Source organism: Anolis carolinensis, chromosome 6 (assembly GCF_035594765.1).
Source record: "Anolis carolinensis isolate JA03-04 chromosome 6, rAnoCar3.1.pri, whole genome shotgun sequence".
Taxonomy (NCBI): Eukaryota; Metazoa; Chordata; class Lepidosauria; order Squamata; family Dactyloidae; genus Anolis; species Anolis carolinensis.
Window position 1 is genome coordinate 50487199 of NC_085846.1, and position 18859 is coordinate 50506057.

Below are 18859 nucleotides of genomic sequence, written 5' to 3' on the forward strand. Positions count from 1 at the left end.
ATTGTATTAGTAAAATCAGGAAATGGACCCAGGAATGCCTATGCAAAATCTTTGTGTACTCCTCTCACGTCTCCCATTTAATTGTGAGGGGATTATGGTAACCGAAGGGATCGTTTTCTAGGGTCTGAGTGTGTTTAGACAGCATTCCAAAGACAATTCATGTAAAAGAGTTACACTATGTGTACCAATGGGGCCGCATCAAATATATTTCATATAATTCATAATTTGGGGTCTGATTTCTCCATATCACTACAAGTTGAAGCTGCCTTGACAGCAGTTAACTGCTAGAAAGGACTTACAAGAGGACTCATTTGTTGTGTGTTGCTCTTATACTTGTGCAGTGATCCTTTTGAAACTGGGGAATAACGGGATACTTTAAAAGATCTACATAGGAACGTGTGTACCTCTTAAGGAATTATTTTCCTTGCTGCTGCATGCTAAAGGAGCACTACCTGATAATTCATCCTGATGCCATCAGTATTGTATTGTTTTCCCTGATCCTTGTTCAATATGGCTACTGGGCACTCTTTTGAGCACCGCTTAAATGTGTCAGGAAGTAGGCATCTCTCTGATTGCTTTTTAATGCAGTTGGGTGATGCCAGCTCAGTGGCACTGAGGACAGATTAAAAGAGTGGCTTGTTCATTACAATTTTGTGCTCTTATCTGGATTGTTATGCTACCCAAACTGTTGCTGCCTAGCTGATACTAGAGGTAAAACAGTTAAAATGGGTTTTTGGGAAAACCTGTACAGGACCTATTCTATGCTTTAAAAGGCAGAAGAGCAGAAATCACTCCCCTTCTCCCCCTCGCCTCCATGCTGTGCATATCATCACTCCAGGTGCTAAGCAGGTGCTAAAATTCATAGTATCTGCTTTGAACTGGATTATATGGCAGTGTAGAAGGGGCCTGAGTTACAGGTTGCTAGTTGTGAACTTTTCAGCACTTGACAAACTACGTCCAGAGATGTAATGAAGCAGTAAAATTTAGCAAATAGAGCAAAACAATAAAACAGAAATAAAATGCTGAAAAATGGATTTACAGGCTTGGAAGCGGTGACTAAGCTAGTGATAAAACAAAGAAACTATAGAGACTATGATGGCATCTTGCCTGCTTAGATGTCAAATAAAAAAATTAAAGTAGATTTGTGGGTGTTCCAGATAAAGCAAGACTTTGCCCATGCAGTAACCAGGAAGCTGAATGTATAAAACCTATCTTATTATCCTGAAGTTTTTATAAGCAGGCCCGACAACATATTATTAACCCATTACTGAGCAACTTATGTGGTAGAGCAGATCAATTCTGCAAAGTTTTTACTAGGAAATAATCTTCCCCACATGACTTTGGCCATTGCCAAGTTTCTCTTTGAGGCAGCAAGGATAGGATAACTTCCTGTATTAGACTCAGGCTGAAATTAATCTCTGTATTTATTTGCAGTGTTTTCATTATTGTTTATATGTATTTTTCCTACCGCATCTTCCCACACTTTAACCAGTTTAGTAATCTACATGCACTTCTGAATCTCTGACTGTGAGCTATTTGGGTGTTTGAATTGTAACAAAACATGCTATTGTTGGGTTGTTGAGAGTTTTTTGGACAGAATGGCCATGTTTCAATAGCATTCTCTTCAGATGTTTCGCCTGCATTTGTAGCAAGCATCCTCAGAGGTTTGTTCTGAGGATGCTTGCCACAGATGCAGGCGAAACATCAGGAGTGAAGGCTACTAGAACATGACCATTCAGCCCAAAAAACTCACAACAACCCAGTGATTCCGGCCATGAAAATCTTTGACAACACATGCTGTTGTTGCTATTATAGTCTCTGTACAAACCAGGGTTGTGTATGCTTATTTTAATGCATGTAGGGGAATTATTGTAAACATGTTATATATTTAATTTAGAATACCATTTAGCTCTGAAACTTTAGTTATCAGAGGAACATAAAGAATAGTAATGAAAAGGGGCCTCTGATAATTTGGCTGAGCCCACCAAATATAAGTATTTTGCAATAAAACACAAGAGACAAAGGGCTTATCTACCCCAGATCAGACCAGAAATTATTCCTGGATGTCCAAATAATGTCTGGTAACTTCTGGTCCATAACCCAGGGTAAAACCATTATCCTGATTTTACATTGTATTAGGAAAAGTCGGGTGTCATTATCCACTTCTTTCTACTCCTGGCTGTCATTTAATTCTTTTGCATCATTGCTCCCTTTTGCTTCCTGGCTGAATAGGTGCATTTGCTGATGTCAACAAAGGTCCCCAACAATGGCTAGAATTTCCCCAGAGCTCTGTTGTGGTCTGGCAATGGCAGACGGGGAGCACCTCAGATTAGTGGCTTGTGTCGATGTACCCAAGTTCTAAGATGTAGAATATGCGATTGTATAAGACAAGTTTTGGCCAAAACTAACAAAATGAATTTCAATGAGGAATGTAGGATAGGCAGAAAAAATGAAATGCACAGATGGATGGATGAGGCCTGGCTCAACAACAGGCTTATGTGGATATTTGGTATGGTAAGCCTAAATTAAGCACACACACACACACACACACATATATAGAAAGAAAATGCAAGTGCTTAATTTTTTCTATTGTGAAAATGATGCCTTAAATAACAATTCTGTAGGGAAACCATTGATTAAATTCCACAACAAAAAGTGAATGAATTTGAAATTCAGTTCTATATTTATGTTGAGGGAATAACTTCTAGAAAAGATCCCATCACAAGTCTCAGAAAATATCTACTTTTGCTGTTAGTGTCTGTTCTTTCTTTCTCTCCCCCACTATTGTCAGAGGGAGAGAAGAGGATCTCCTTTAGTTTCTTCTGTCTGGGTCAGATTAATAAGATTACATCATTGTTTTAAAACATATTCCATTTACATCATGGATTACAACATACATGAAGGACTGGACTAGCAAAAAAATCCCTCCAAAACCCCAGTTTTTCACCTTGAATGAAAGCGTTTGTGAAGCACAGCTATTTCTGGTGAGTATCCTAAGTTTGTTTGTTTGTTGGCTTAAACAAATTTTGCCTCGCTTTGGGCAATGCCAGGAGATACTTAATAGTTTGCTGGAAACTCCAGAGTATCTTTAGATTCTGGGGCAGAAGTGTTTATCAGACTAGATAAGAAGAGAAATGGATGTGGCCAAACAGGGTAGCAGAGGGGGAATATTATTTGGATTTATGCAAACTAGCTTAATGTCAATGAATTGTAATTTTCACCAAGGGCAGATTTTGTAGCTCCAGTATCAAACTACAACTTAGCTTCAAGAACAGGAACTACAGTAATTAATTAAAATCAATCAGAAATGAAGTTATTTTTTCTTAATTATTTCTAAGCTCATTAATAAGTTGAATGAAAGACTACTCTGAAGAACTAGCACACTTAACATTTTCTAAGTTCGTTCTTTACCCAAAGCGTAGTTCTTTGGGATTTTTCCCCCCTTTTTGCTAGTCCCTCAGGGTTAGGAAATTGTTTAGGTCACAAGATTTGAACCACTGTAAACACAGATGGTTATGGGAATCTTTGCTTATATTAGAGTATGATGCAGTATTTAATTCCAGATAATTTAATTTTATTTACTACCACTGTCTCTATTATTTCATGCTGTCTTTCCCAAGCTTACCAGGAAGCAGAGGCTCCCTTCTTTCTTCTCTTTTTCAAAACAGTTAAGCCTACATGATCAGTCAAAGACTGGGCTGAGGCCTTTCAATAGAACTGGAGTATCCACAAAACATGATTAGCATGTAACTCCACTAGTTGAGTATATCACACATCCCCAGCCAAACACACACAGCTGCAACCTTTTTCTGATTAATTATAATTTGCATCCTATTGATGGCTTTTGTTAGTGCCAATCATATTTTCATAAAGTATATCAGGGAGGGAAGGGGGTTTCTGTTTATACCTTGCATTCTTGCTTTATACTATATTCACTATTAAAGTCTTTGAATTTTGCTTGCCTCATTTCCTTTTGCATCACATTATGATTGTTCTCAATTTTTCCCACGACAGGCTGTGTTGCCTCTGAAGGTCAACTAACATAGAATAGTGAAATTATTGAGTTGAAAAACACCATAGGGGCCATCTTGTCCAACCCTCTTCCATGCAGGGAAAGCATAATCAAAGTAGTTCTGCGAGATGGTCATCCAGCCTGTTTAAAAGCCTCCAAAGAAGGAGCTTCCACCATGCTCCAAGGAAGAAAATTCCACTGTTGTGAACAGTTCTTATGATCAGGAGATTTTTTCTAATGCTCAGATGAAATCTCCTTTCCTGTAATTTAAACCCATTTCTCTGAGTTCTAGTCTCCAGGGCAGCAGAAAATAATCCTGCTCCCTCTTCCTTATGACATCCTTTCAAATATTTAAACATGGTGATCATGTTTCCTTTCAACCTTCTCTTTTAGGCTAAACATGTCCATCTCTTTAAACCACTCATCATAGGGCATGATTCCCAGACCTTTGATCCTTTTAGTTGCCCTCCTCTGAACACCTTCCAACTTGTCAATATCTCTTTAGAACTGTGGTGCCCAGGATTGGACACAGTATTCCAGGTTAGGTCTAACCAACGCGGAATACAAAGGCACCATGATTTTTCCTGATCTAGATACTATACTCCTTTTGATGCAGCCCAAAATCCCATTGGCTTTTTAAGTTATATCACATTGTTGGCTCATTTTCAACTTGCTGTCTACTATCCTGCCTGACTCCAGGATCTATTTTACATGGACTGTCAAGCCAGGTGTCACCCATTTTTTCTGCCTAAGCATAGTATCCTACAGTTCTTTTTGATGAAATTTATTTTGTTAGTTTTGGCCCAGCTCTCTAATCTGTGAAGTTCATTTTGAATTCTGATCCTCTCTTCTGGAATATTGGCTATCCCTCCCAATTTGATGACATCTGCAAATTTGATAAGCATGCCCTCGAAATCCTCATTCAAGTCATTAAGGATCTTATCACATTAGAATGAGGATTACCACACCCATCGCCTGACCTACCTGGATCCCCATCCCACAGGGAGAAGCGTCGTACCTGGCTCCCCCCCCCCCCAATTGTTCCATGGTGCCTGGCTAGAAGTTGATGTGTATCATGTAAGCATCCTTTGGGTTTGGTCGCTTAACCAATTATAAATCCACCTAACAGTAAGTAAAGGTAAAGGTTTCCCCTGACGTTAATTCTAGTCATGTCTGACTCTGGGGGCTGGTGCTCATCTCCATTTCTAAGCCAAATAGCCAACGTTGTCCGTAGACACCTCCAAGGTCATGTGGCCAGCATGACTGCATGGAGCACTGTTACCTTCCTGCCGAAGCAGTACCTATTGATCTACTCATATTGGCATGTTTTCGAACTGCTAGGTTGGCAGGAGCTGGAGCTAACAGCGGCCCCTCCCGCCGCTCCCGGGGTTTGAACCTGGGACCTTTCGGTCTCCAGCTTAGTGCTTTAACGCACTTCACCACCAGGGCTCCTCCACCTAACGGTAGTATTGTCTAATTCAGGGGTCTTCAAACTTTTTAAGCAAAGGGCCGGTCCACAATCCTTCAGACTGTTGAGGGGCCGAATTATCATTTGAAAAAAAAATATGAACCAATTCCTATGCACACTGCACATGTCTTATTTGTAGTGCAAAACAACAACAACGAGAGAACAATACAATATTTTAAAATGAAAACAATCTTAACCAACATAAACCTATCAGGATTTCAATGGAAAGTATGGGCCTGCTACTGGCCAATGAGATAGTCAAGTTAATTCGGATTGGTGTTTGTTGTTGTTGTGTGCCTTCAAAGTCATTTCAGAATTTGGGTGAGCCTAAGTCTAAAATTAATTATTTATTTACTTACTACATTTATTTACTACATTTATATCCCACCCTTCTTACCCCGAAGGGGACTCAGAGCAGCTGTATGTACATACAATATATTATATTATTAGCATAGCACAATATTAGCATTATACATTACTATATTGAAATATACCACTCTACTGTAATACTATATGTAATATATAACATAATTAATATTATTATATGGTATTATTATTAGTATTATATTGTATAACATTATAATATTATTATCAATATTATATGTATATACAATATATTATATTATTAAAACTGATATAAAAATGTATTATAAAACTGAGGATGGGGGACAGGTAAATGACCTTGGAGGGCCGCATCCGGCCCCCGGGCCTTAGTTTGGGGACCCCTGGTCTAATTCACATTTTACAATTCACATTGTTTGCAAGAGGATCATGAGGTACCTTGTCAAAGGCCTTACTGAAATCCATAGCATTCTCTGCATCTAGCAAGTTTGTTATTGTATCGAAAAAAGCAATAAGAGTATTTTGGTATGATTTGTTTTTGAGAAATCCATGTTGGCTTTTAGTAATCATAACATTCTTTTCTAAGTGCTTACAGACTCGTTAATTATCTGTTCCAAAATCTTTCCTAGTATTGATGTCAGGCTAACTGGATGGCAATTGTTTGGGTCCTCTCTTTTTTTCCCTTCTTGAAGATAGGGACAACATTTGCCCTCCTCAAGTCTGCTAAGACTTCTCCCATTCTCCAAGGATTCTTAAAGATTATTGCCAGTGGTTCCAAAATGACTTCTGCTACTTCCTTCAATTTAGTATTTTTGTTGTATTGTTTTCTACTCTTGTTCAGTCTCTGATTAAAACGTATTGTAAAAATACAATCCAAAAGACATCCACGAGATGACCAGAGTTGATGGAACAAAGCAACCTTACTCACTGAAAGGATGGAAGACATGGGGAAAGTAAGATGGTCTCTGGAGAAAATGAAATTCTGAACGGCAATAGAGAAAGAAATTAAAGCAATTAGGAAACAATTAAAGCAATTAAAGTAAGAATTCCAAACTGATCTCAGTAAGACAATACAAATTCTAAAGCGTTGAGCAGTAACGAAAACTTGATATATAAAGGGAAGAGAATAAAGGTTTTTGAAATTTCATATTAGAATCAGTGAAAAAAATCATAGTGGACACCACTGACAAGCTAAATTTCTTGTGGATCATATCTACTCTTGCATGGAGTACCCCTACATATAATTGTGGATAGAGGGAGACAATTTAATTCAGAATTCTGGAAATAGTTTCTAAGACGTGGACATTCAGCAGGCTATGAATACTACCCATCATCCACTGGCTAATGGGAAAACTGAAAGGGTAATTAGACACTGGAACAATACCTGCAGTATTATATAAACTTCCAACAGCACAGATTGATGTCTTTTGCTGAAGTTTCATATAATAAATCTATGCATTTGAGCACTGGGTACTCACCCTTTGAAATTATATATGGGTGGAATATTTAGGGTTTACTGTACTGTACTGTCAGAACTGACTCACAAAATTAGAATGATTTGCTGGAAAGACATGTACAGAATATGCTGATTAAAAGGGTGGTAAGGTAAAGGTAAAGGTAAAGGTTTCCCCTGACGTTAAGTCCAGTCATGTCTGACTGTGGGGGTTGGTGCTCATCTCCATTTCTAAGCCGAAGAGCTGGCGTTGTCCGTAGACACCTCCAAGGTCATGTGGCCGGCAAGACTGCATGGAGTGCTGTTACCTTCCCGCTGGAGCGGTACCTATTGATCTACTCACATTGGCATGTTTTCGAACTGCTAGGTTGGCAGGAGCTGGAGCTAATAGCGGCCGCTCATGCCTCTCCCGGGATTTGAACCTGGGACCTTTCGGTCTCCAGCTCAGTGCTTTAACACACTTCACCACCGGGGCTATTAAAAGGGTGGTACAAGCTTGGAATAGGAGAATGCACAAGTATAGACTTACTACAAAAAACTTACAAGCTAGATAGTTGGTAAATTTGTCTATGTTTTTTTAAAAAAATCAGCAACCCTCCAAAACATTCGTTCTGAAGCATGTGGGGCCTTTTGTGATCTAGATAATAATGAATGCTATTATTGCTAAATTTATCTTGCCCAAAAACTATAAACATTTGCATCCTGTGATTTATTTTAGTTTGCTAAAACCAGCAGCTGGTTTGAGCTTGAGGCATCAAGTTAAACTCCCATCCCCACTGCTCAAGACTAATAGGAAACAAGTCTTTGAAGTTTCAGAAATACTGGATTCACAGATATACTGAGGGAAACAGCAGTACTTTGTGAAGTGGAAACATTTCCTATCTGGAGAATACAAATGGGTAGATTCTGATGATGTTTGGGCTCTTGTCCGAACTAAAAAATGCCATGCTTAAATATCTGGGAAAACTGGCTCCTGATTAGATAGAGGTGGGGGGATTTGTTTAAAGGAGACAGAATCTCAGCATCATGTTTAAGTCGTGCCATGCTTCTTGTTGGATATGGTATTGCTATTTTGTTTACACCATGCTACTATGCTGTATCTGTTTATTGTTCACTTATAAGCATATAATTGAATAGATAGATACATAGTACAGCATTGCAGCATGGTGTATACAAAATAGCAATATATAAAATAGCAATAACATATCCAACAAGAAGCATGGCACGACTTATGCAATGATGCTGAGATGATGGGTATGGCTATGTTTTACCATGTCGATGTTAATTGCTTAAATAGAGCTTGGTATAGCAAGTACCCACAACTTCTACATTATTTTTAATTAAGAATACTTATCGTTGTTTAAGCAGGCCAATGGTGGAAAAGACCAGAAAAGATGTAATGGGATGGGACAAAAGCCCGAGTATTATTTTAATTCTATAACGTATAAAAACATGATGCTTGCAATACTCAGAGGACAGAGGACACTTGGTCTCCATTTATGACCAGGGGCTGAATTTCTTGTTTGTTCTTCCTACAATCGACTATGAGCTCCTTGGTCTTATTGATGTTAAGAACCAGATTATTGTCCCTGCACCACGAGAGCAACTAATCCACCTCATTCCCATAGGCAGAGATAAGTCCCACCACAGTTATATCATCTACAAATTTGGTATTAATATTGCTATGGTGGTCAGGGGTACAATCATATGTGTACAAAGTGAAAAGCAGAGGACTCGGCACACAGCCCTGTGGCGTCCCAGTGTTGAAAGTGAAAGCTGATGAGGTATGGTAACCCAATCTAACCCTCTGGGAACATCCAGACAAGAAGTCCATAATCCAGGAACAGATTGAACAGGACAATCCAAGATCCATGAGTTTAAACACCAGTCTAAGTGGTAGGATTGTATTAAATGCAGAACTAAAGTTTGCAAAAAGCATCCTCACATAGTTCCTCTGTCATTCCAGGTGGGTCAGAGCAGTGTGGAGCATCACACCAGAAGCGACTTGCAATTTCTGAAGTCGTTTCTGACACAAAAAAAGGCTGAAGACCACCCCCAGCCCAGCCCAAAACATTCCTGGCAGAATTAATCCACCCATTTTCCAAGCCTAAAATTGATTTAGTCACTCATTTGTATGTGTTGGAAGAATATAGAAATTCAAGACTCGGGTCCATTTTTATTTTCAAACTCACTTCGTTTATCGAAAGATCTAATCATTTACCGAGCCTAAAACTAGTCTGGCAGGAAAACCCTCAAGCCCGCCTCAATGCCCATCCAAAGAACACAATGGCTCCACACCCCTTATAGACAAAATACTTTGAAATCCTGTATTTACATTCAGGTTTTATGCTTTATTAACAAACGGGGGGGGGGGGGGTGAAGACTCACATACATATGCAAAAACTGGGGTGCAACTATAGACATATTCCCAGACACCCAAAGAAACTTGATATACTATAATGAGCTTGGGAAACTGTTGCGGGGTTAAACATCAAGGAAGTCCTAACACCTTAATTTGATCAACTTTCTTTCCATGAATCTGAGAATCACTGAAACCAGGATTAGGCTGTGACTCTAAAACCTCAGAATTGACCTTTCCCTCACCTCCTGAGCCCCACCCTCTCAGTCTCAAGATGAATAAAAATAAAAAAGAGCCTTTAAGCAATGGCTTTTCTCCCATGGTACACGTCTTCCAAAAATACTTAACACAGTTCCTTCCTGGGGTAGGGCGGGATGCCTTTTTGTCTGGCAGTTACGTGTCAGCACTGCACCTCGGACCAGACACCAGGCCGGCCTTGCTGCACTGGTGCGGGCTTCTGCTGCTCCCTCTGATTGCCTCCTGGAATGGGGCAGAGTGCCACGCTGGACTCCAATGGCCAGTGGAAGATGGCCTCCACCCCACAAGATTCCTTCCTGCAGTGGGGCGGGATGCCTTTTTGGCTGGCAGTTACGCATCAGCATTGCACCTCAGACCAGACACCCGGCCGGCCTTTCTGTGTGGGCCTTGTCTTCTGCTGTTTCCTTCAGCAAGGGAAAGATTTCTTCCTGGAATGGGACGGGTGCCTTTTTGGCTGGCCTTTGGAGGCTGGCATGGCCCCTCAGTCACCTCCCTCCCTCCTTCATTCTGCAGGGCCAGGATTTCAGTGAGTGGTCTCCAGTGTCCTGTCCTTAATTTGAGAATGGCTGGCTGCAGTGCCAACTTGCATTGGGTGGGCCGGTTTACGTGAAGTGAGAACGGGCCTCATGGTCTGGCCTCATGCGGAATGTTGTTCCAGCAGATGCATGCTTTACCATCATGCCAGGCATTGTAGTTTTCATAAGAGATCTAAGTTTCATCATGGTTCCAACAGGAAAGCACGGCATCCACAATGACGACATTATAAATGGTGTCACTCCCTTCAAGGTACAGAAACATACCTGTCTGAAAGACATAGAAAAAGACTGGATAGATGCAGTCCATAGGCTTTGTGCGGGAAGCATATATAGAATATAACATAACATGTTATGTTATGAAACATAGCATAGGAACAAACTTGGGAAGCCAGGCCAGGAGTTCACGGGGGCTGCTCGTGGAATGGACTCCTTCCTGGATGCCTGCAGCAGCACATTGGCCCGGGAGAAGTTCCTGCATCCCAAAAACACCTGGTCCTCATCGCATGGGGATGCCTCCAGGACCGCATGCCGCTCCATTGATGCATCTTCTTCCCTTCCAGCAGGCCTGGGGGCCCCAAATGAGAAAGACCTGGCCTCCACGCTCCCGGTTAAAACAGGAGACATGGCACCCGTGAAGCGTCCCCATCCTTTCTCTTGGTGATGCTCATGACTTCATGGAGTGTTGGCATGCCTTGCTTTGCCCATCTTGTGAGGTTTCCATGGCTGGGATGTTGCGGCCAATTCCTTGTAAATGTTTTCCAAGTGGAGTGGCGGCTGAGTGTGTTTGCGGCAGCTGCGGCAGCTGAAGGCGATGATGCGGACTTGAGGGCGAGAGGCCTTGTGGCCCAAAATAATAATAATAATAATAATAATAAAACTTTATTTATACCCCGCCACCATCTCCCCAATGGGGACTCGGGGCGGCTAACATGGGGCCATGCCCAGAGCAATACAACATAATAAAATATAAGAACAACATATCATAACTTCAATGTGTCAATAAAATCACGACTTTAACATCATGGAAGTCACAAAGTCCTCTCCGCTGGATTCCCCAATTCTGGGGAGCTCAGCCAGTGACACATTGAAGTTACACATAGCTTTTTTGGGTTCAAGCCCTCTCCCTCTTTTGGGTTTGTTTGTTTGTTTGGCCTCCACAAAGCACTGCGTGGAACTCATTTCCAGAAACCCTTTCTGCTGGAGTGGATTCCCTAAGTCTGGGGACCCCAGCTACGTTACACATAGCTGAATCCTTGTTTGGGTTCAAGCCCTCGGGGTTCAAGTCACAAATTCTCAGCTCCAAAAAGCCCAGTGAAACGGGAAATAACACTTTCAAGCCAGGAACAGATTTCCTTGTTCTGAGGCTGATGGGCATCTATTGGGAGTGGTTTGATGATGTGCTATGATTTCTGTTCTTGGTTAATAACTGTCACTTCCATTAGTTCTGTCACAAAAAGATGACAGAACTTTATTACACTGCCAGAACTTTGTCTTTGCACAAGGGACATGCTGCTATGATAGCACATTATGGTTTGCTGGAACACTCTCCACCAATTTTACAGAGTTCAGCTACAAAACCAAAGTTTCTGAAGTAGAACAAGGACTTTCAAAGTCAAGACAACCCAATGAAACAGGAAATAAAACTTTCAAACCAGGAACAAATTTCTGCAATTATTAAAAAAAATTAATAAAAGCTATGAAAATTCACCAAAACTCAGAGGGTAAGGGAAATGTTCTGAAATTTAGTGAGCTAGCAGTGGTAAATGTGTTCTACCACTGTAGCAAGTTTGATCAAGATAGCTCAAAAAATGAGGGCGGGAGCGTCTGCCATTAATGAATTAATTATGAATATTCAGAATATTCGGAAAGTTTCAAAATTTTTGCTTCAAAAATCGGAAATGACTTTAGAAACGAAGTGCCAGCACCCCCTACTTTAGAAGTGAGTATTGAACCATCTTTTTCATGGATCTCACATGCATAGTACACTATTGGGAAAACCTAAATAAAGGGAACTAAAGCAAAGGAGAGAAAAAGGCAGAGCCAAGACTTCACGATTATTATTATTATTATTATTATTATTATTATTATTACTATTATGATGTTTATTTACACCTTGCTTTTTCTTTCCACAAGGAGATTCAAAGTTATAACCAGCAAGCAACAACTAAAAATAATTTCTGCCAGCAACAAGTTAGTTAATAATTCTCCCCACAGCTGGTCCTTGTTTACAATTATTACAGAATTCTTTAGGAGTTTGCTAAAGTCTTATCTCAGAGTTTAACTCTTAATTCTCACAGTTTGGTGTTGATGTTATGTCCAATGTTCCACTACTTTGTGTTTAAAGCAAAAGGGTTTTCCAACCAAAACAATTTCTGCCCACAGCTTCTGAGTTCCAGGTGGCTATCACACAAGCCACTAAGCTGTTAAAAGACTTACTGTAATAGCAAGAGATTTTTTCCTAAACAAATTACACTATGTAACAAAATCTGAAAAATTCTCTGTTCCTGGTTTGAAAGTGTTATTTCCTGTTTAATTGTATGCTATTTATTTTGAAATAAGTTGTTATACTCCAGAAACTTTGTTTTTGTGGCTGTCGCAAACTTTGTTGAAGTTGTTGAAACTCTATGAGATATTCATTGAAAAACCATAGCAAAATGTGCTTCAGGGTGTCCCACAAAAACAAAGTTTTCGCAGGTTAACAAACCTTTTCCATATTTTTATTATAGAACAAATTAGTAAATTTATAACCCAGGAAAAATCATGATACATAGTGTTGTTTGTGGGGTGCTACAAGCATATGGTGGTAAGATTCCAGACTTATCAGCATAAAATTGACTGTGAACAAATAAAAAGGAGGAATGCGTCATTTAAATTTCCAGAGAAAAGTTGCAATATCTTGAGCATGTCCCTTCCATCTGCTTTCCCCCTAATTTTGAGACTCCTTAAATTTTCCTACATCTGGAAAATGATGTTCCCTGGACATCTTCCCTCAGGATGATATCATTGCTCAGAAACGTTGCACTTAATGTTTTTTATTCAATTTTTATCTGTAGTTTACATTTAATTAACAGAAGCATAAGTACATCTGCTCATATGCCTCCCTTGTTACTTTAGCTATTCCTTTTTTTCCCTTCCACAGTTAATCGACAGCTTTAATGCTAATCCTCACACTTTTCAACTTGATTATCTGATACCATTTGATGTCCACAACTATATATCTGTGTTTGCTGCAGATTTTACTACATTTTAAAATTAAAACACATTTCTAGCAAGAGATGCATCTCTCAGCAGCTGGCAGGAATATTTTTGCAAAGAATCTCACAAACCTGATCAGGAGAGCTTTTAAATAAGTTATCTGGAGGAGGGAGACTGTATTCTTGAAGGCAGAAAATCCCACAATATCTGCTTTCAACTGTGTTATCTGAGTCCACACTGCCATATATTCCAGTTCAAAGCAGAAAATATGGGATTTTATTCAGCTGTGTAGAAGGGGCCTGATGATAGAGGCAAGTGGGTATATGTACTGTGCCTGAGATCTTGCTTTGGAATACTGCACATAATTTGTCTTGGCCTAGAATATCATTCACACACTACATATCAACTAACTTGGATTTTCAACTTATACACTTGTCAGTGAGCTACAACTGTCAAGCGAATATACTTATATGATTTATGTTTCTCTATATATTTGTCGTGCATATATGTTATTTATATGTTTACAGCTTAAATATGTTATTTGTTTGAAGTATCAAATGAGCAAGAACAGTAAGAGTAATCTTTTCAAACACATCCAAGAGTAATTAGCTACTTTGCTGTTTTGTGACATTTTAGCTGATCTCAGTAATGGTACTATGGGCAGCTTACCATGACATGTGTATGTTGTCAAAGAGAAAGGTGAGATTTTCTCTATTTTCTGTGCCATATACAAATTTTTAAGAGAAAAAACCTCACCGTGTGTCAATAATCTTTGGATCAATTTTTACTTTTGCATCTATAGATGTTGTGATGCAGCAGCAGATACAATTCTATAATTATTACATCACTATCAGGTAAAACACATATAAAATACTGCAAGTAACTGAAAATGGGTTAAGGGAGAAAATAAGGAGCAGGGGCTGAACTAGGCAAAGTCTCATTTTAGGAAAGGTTTTTGAAAAACCCAACATTATTATTCCTTCATTGTGGAAAGTGTGGAAAGAAGAAACTTTGTGGTACCTTTGAGGCTAACAGATTTGTTTTATATTGAATATTTTGGACTATAATCCATCACCTAAAACTTCAATATCAAGGTGAAAGATATGCATTCATGCATACACATTTGAGGATGGGATCAGAGTGAAATGGCAGCTAGAAATCCCTTTTTTCCGACAAAGGATTCTGAAGTATCAAACCAATATAGGTCTACGGCTTTAAAGAAATCTTTTATATTCTCAAGTGGAGAAGCAAATACTATTGCTCTGCTTTGTATTGTGTTTTGCTGTTGCTGCTGCCACCAGTTGGCCATGACCATTGGACTGATGAACCTAATTTGACAGCTTGCAGATCCTTCCTGAAGAAACGATCACTTTTCCCCTTCCACCTGAGATTATATTTGTGCCTTTTTAGTTAGCCTAATAATTTTAAACTTCTCTTATAGTCCACGTTGCTATTCTTAGTATTTGTAGAAAAAGGCAGTTGTCAGACTGGTCAGAAACGTTCAGAGGACTGTGTTAGTATAAACATGCTGATATCTGGAAAGTAATCCTAGGTTATTATATGTCTTCACTAAGCTATTATAGCATTGAATGGCATTGCAGCTTCAAAGTCTGACTGCTTCTTGCCTAAACTCTAAAATCGAAACAGTAATTAAAGAACAACACTCAGAAAACAGAGGAATTCCAGGCAGGAAACAATCAGGGCCAGCTAACACCTCCTAATAAAGGATTCCCCAGGCAGGAAGCAGCCAGGCTTTGAAGCTGCAAGGCTTTTCAATGCTAATCAAGGTGGCCAACTGCAACATTCACACTTGTCTCAAGCAGACAGGAGTTCTTTCTGCCACTCTGGACTTTCCACAGATATATAAACCTCACTTGCCTAGTTTTCAACAAACCTCACAACCTCTGAGGATGCCTACCATAGAGGTGGATGAAATGTCAGGAGAAAATGCTTCTGGAAAATGACGATACAGCCAGGAAAACTCACAGCAACCCAATGATTCCAGCCATGAAAGACGTTGACAATGATACCTGTATCATTTTGATGTTTTTGTTAGTATTCCCAAAGTTAATGTACAGTAGAGTCTCACTTATCCAAGCTAAACGGGCCGGCAGAACGTTGGATAAGTGAATATCTTGGATAATAAGGAAGGATTAAGGAAAAGCCTATTAAACATCAAATTAGGTTTTGATTTTACAAATTAAGCACCAAAACATCATGTTATACAACAAATTTGACAGAAAAAGTAGTTCAATACGCAGTATTGTTAATGTTATAATTACTGTTACGAATTTAGCACCAAAATATCACGATATATTGAAAACATTGACTACAAAAATGCATTGGATAATCCAGAACCTTGGATAAGCGAGCCTTGGATAAGTGAGACTTGGATAAGTAAGACTGTACTTCAAGGAGCCTCCGGTGGCTCAGTGTGTTAAAGCGCTGAGCTGCTGAACCTGCAGACTGAAAGGTCCCAGGTTCAAATCCGGGAAGCGGAGTGAGTGCCCGCTGTTAGCTCCAGCTTCTGCCAACCTAGCAGTTCGAAAACATGCAAATGTGAGTAGATTAATAGGTACCGCTCCGGCAGGAAGGTAATGGCATTCCATACAGTCATGCTGGCCATATGATCTTGGAGGTGTCTACGGACAACGCCAGCTCTTCGGCTTAGAAATTGAGATGAGCACCAACCCCCAGAGTCAGACACGACTGGACTTAACGTCAGGGGAAACCTTTGCCTTTACCTTACTGTACTTCAAAATCAGAATCAGTTCTTTATATTTGTTTTCATACAATTTTCCTGATGCTCTTCATCACACATTTGTGATTGGAAATGAGGTGTAATTCCCCATTCCTTGCCCACAAGAACTAAGTACAGTAGAGTTTCACTTATCCAACGTAAACGGGCTGGCAGAACGTTGGATAAGCGAATATGTTGGATAATGAGAGATTAAGGAAAAGCCTATTAAACATCAAATTAGGTTATGATTTTACAAATTAAGACCAAAACATCATGTTATATAACAAATTTGACAGAAAAAGTAGTTCAATACACAGTAATGCTATGTAGTAATTACTGTATCTATGAATTTAGCACCAAAATATCACGATGTTTTGAAATCATTGACTACAAAAATGCATTGGATAATCCAGAACGTTGGATAAGTGAATATGTTGGATAATGAGAGATTAAGGAAAAGCCTATTAAACATCAAATTAGGTCATGATTTTGCAAATTAAGCACAAGACATCATGTTATACAACAAATTTGACTGAAAAAGTAGTTCAATACGAAATAATGCTATGTAGTAATTACTGTATTTACGAATTTAACACCAAAATATCACGATGTTTTGAAATCATTGACCACAAAAATGCGTTGGATAATCCAGAACGTTGGATAAGCGAATATGTTGGATAATAAGGAGAGATTAAGGAAAAGCCTATTAAACATCAAATTAGGTTATGAGTTTACAAATTAAGCACCAAAACATCATGTTATACAACAAATTTGACAGAAAAAGTAGTTCAATACACAGTAATGCTATGTAGTAATTACTGTATTTACGAATTTAACACCAAAATATCACGATGTATTGAAAACATTGACTACAAAAATGCGTTGGATAATCCAGAACGTTGGATAAGTGAGTGTTGGATAAGTGAGACTCTACTGCAGGGGTCCCCAAACTTTTGAAGCAGAGGGCCGGTCCGCAATTCTTCAGACTGTTGAGGGGCCGAATTATCATTTGAAAAAAACCAAAACAAATTCCTATGCATACTGCACATGTCTTATTTGTAGTGCAACAACAACAACAATGAAAAACAATACAATATTTAAAAATGAAAACAATTTTAACCAACATAAAGCTATCAGGATTTCAATGGAAAGTGTGGGCCTGCTACTGGCCAATGAGATAGTCAAGTTAATTAGTATTGTTGTTGTTGTGTGCCTTCAAGTCATTTCAGACTTTGACTGAGCCTAAGTCTAAAATTAATTATTTATTTACTGCATTTATTTACTGCATTTATATCCTGCCCTTCTCACCCCAAAGGGGACTCAGAGCAGCTGTATGTACATACAATATATTATATTATTAGCATAACACAATATTAGCATTATATATTACTATACTGAACTATACCACTATACTATTATATAATATGTAATATATAACATATAATTAATATTATTATATGGTATTACTATTAGTATATTGTATACTATAATATTATTATCAATATTATATGTATATACAATATATTACATTATTAAAACTAATATAAAAATATTATATTATAAAACTGAGGGCGGGGGCCAGGTAAATGACCTTGGAGGGCCGCATCCGGCCCCCGGGCCTTAGTTTGGGGACCCCTGCTCTACTGTATTTAACTCTCTTAAATGTAAGCTGAAGGGAGTTCTGTCCCGACTCATGGATTGTGCTAGAATGAATTACTGTTGGGTTTGACTGGTTGTAGATGGATTGTGGTGTGGTGTATTTGAAGGCTACTGAGTGTAACTTACAGGGTTTAATCAATGCTTTTAGCATACCAAATAGCGATGTGAAGACTTATGTCCAACTCTTGGGGTTCTTTGCTAAAGGACTCGCCTGTGGCTTTGATAACTTCTGAAGAGAAGGCAACAAAAGAGGATATTCAAAAACCTTTCAGTGAAGAGAAGTTAAAGCATTGCAACACTGCGCACTTACCGCACAGAACAGAGAGGAAAAGGCACTCTGGCCGGAAAACATGGGTCTCCATCCTGAAGGATTCAGCACAGCCACCGCCTTGGAGGAGAAGCAGCAGCAGCAGATCTTCTGAAGGCTCCTTCTTCACAGTTGTATAAAATCCACATTGAACTGTATTGTATCTGTGTTGACTCAGATAACTCAGTTCAAAGCAGACTTTGTGGATTATCTGCCGTGATAGTCTGTTTTATATGCTTGTGCCATTCTGCAGCCTGGAGGCTGAGGGAAGAAGTTCGCCTTGAAGGGCGGGGAAGGGTCGCCTTCTCCCTCCTTCCTCCTCCGTTTACTGGCACAGAGGGCCATTTATTTCCTTCCTTTCTTGCTCCTCTCCTCCCCGCCCTCGCTTCCTTGACAAAAGGGCGGGCTGTGTGTGTGTGTGTGTGTGTGTGTGTGTTGAGAATGTTATTATGGCTGGTCCGTCATCCTTCAGGACGATGCAAGGAGGAGGCCAAAAGGGGCCAGTGCAGCCCGGCCTCTCTTCTCTGCTC

The 18859-nt window shown here is 39.4% G+C and overlaps 1 protein-coding gene across 3 annotated transcripts in view; it reads right to left on the bottom strand.

The window, feature by feature from the left end:
* ramp3 (receptor activity modifying protein 3) overlaps positions 1-18859 on the bottom strand; it is a 29926-nt gene extending 11067 nt beyond the window's left edge. The window contains exon 1 of one of the 3 annotated variants that reach the window (XM_062957300.1): positions 18333-18833. In XM_062957300.1, the coding sequence (XP_062813370.1) occupies positions 18333-18384 (52 nt within the window). In that variant the 5' untranslated portion in view covers positions 18385-18833. Of the gene's footprint in view, positions 1-18332 lie in introns of all 3 variants that reach the window. The other 2 variants (XM_062957303.1, XM_062957302.1) reach the window with 2 other exon arrangements.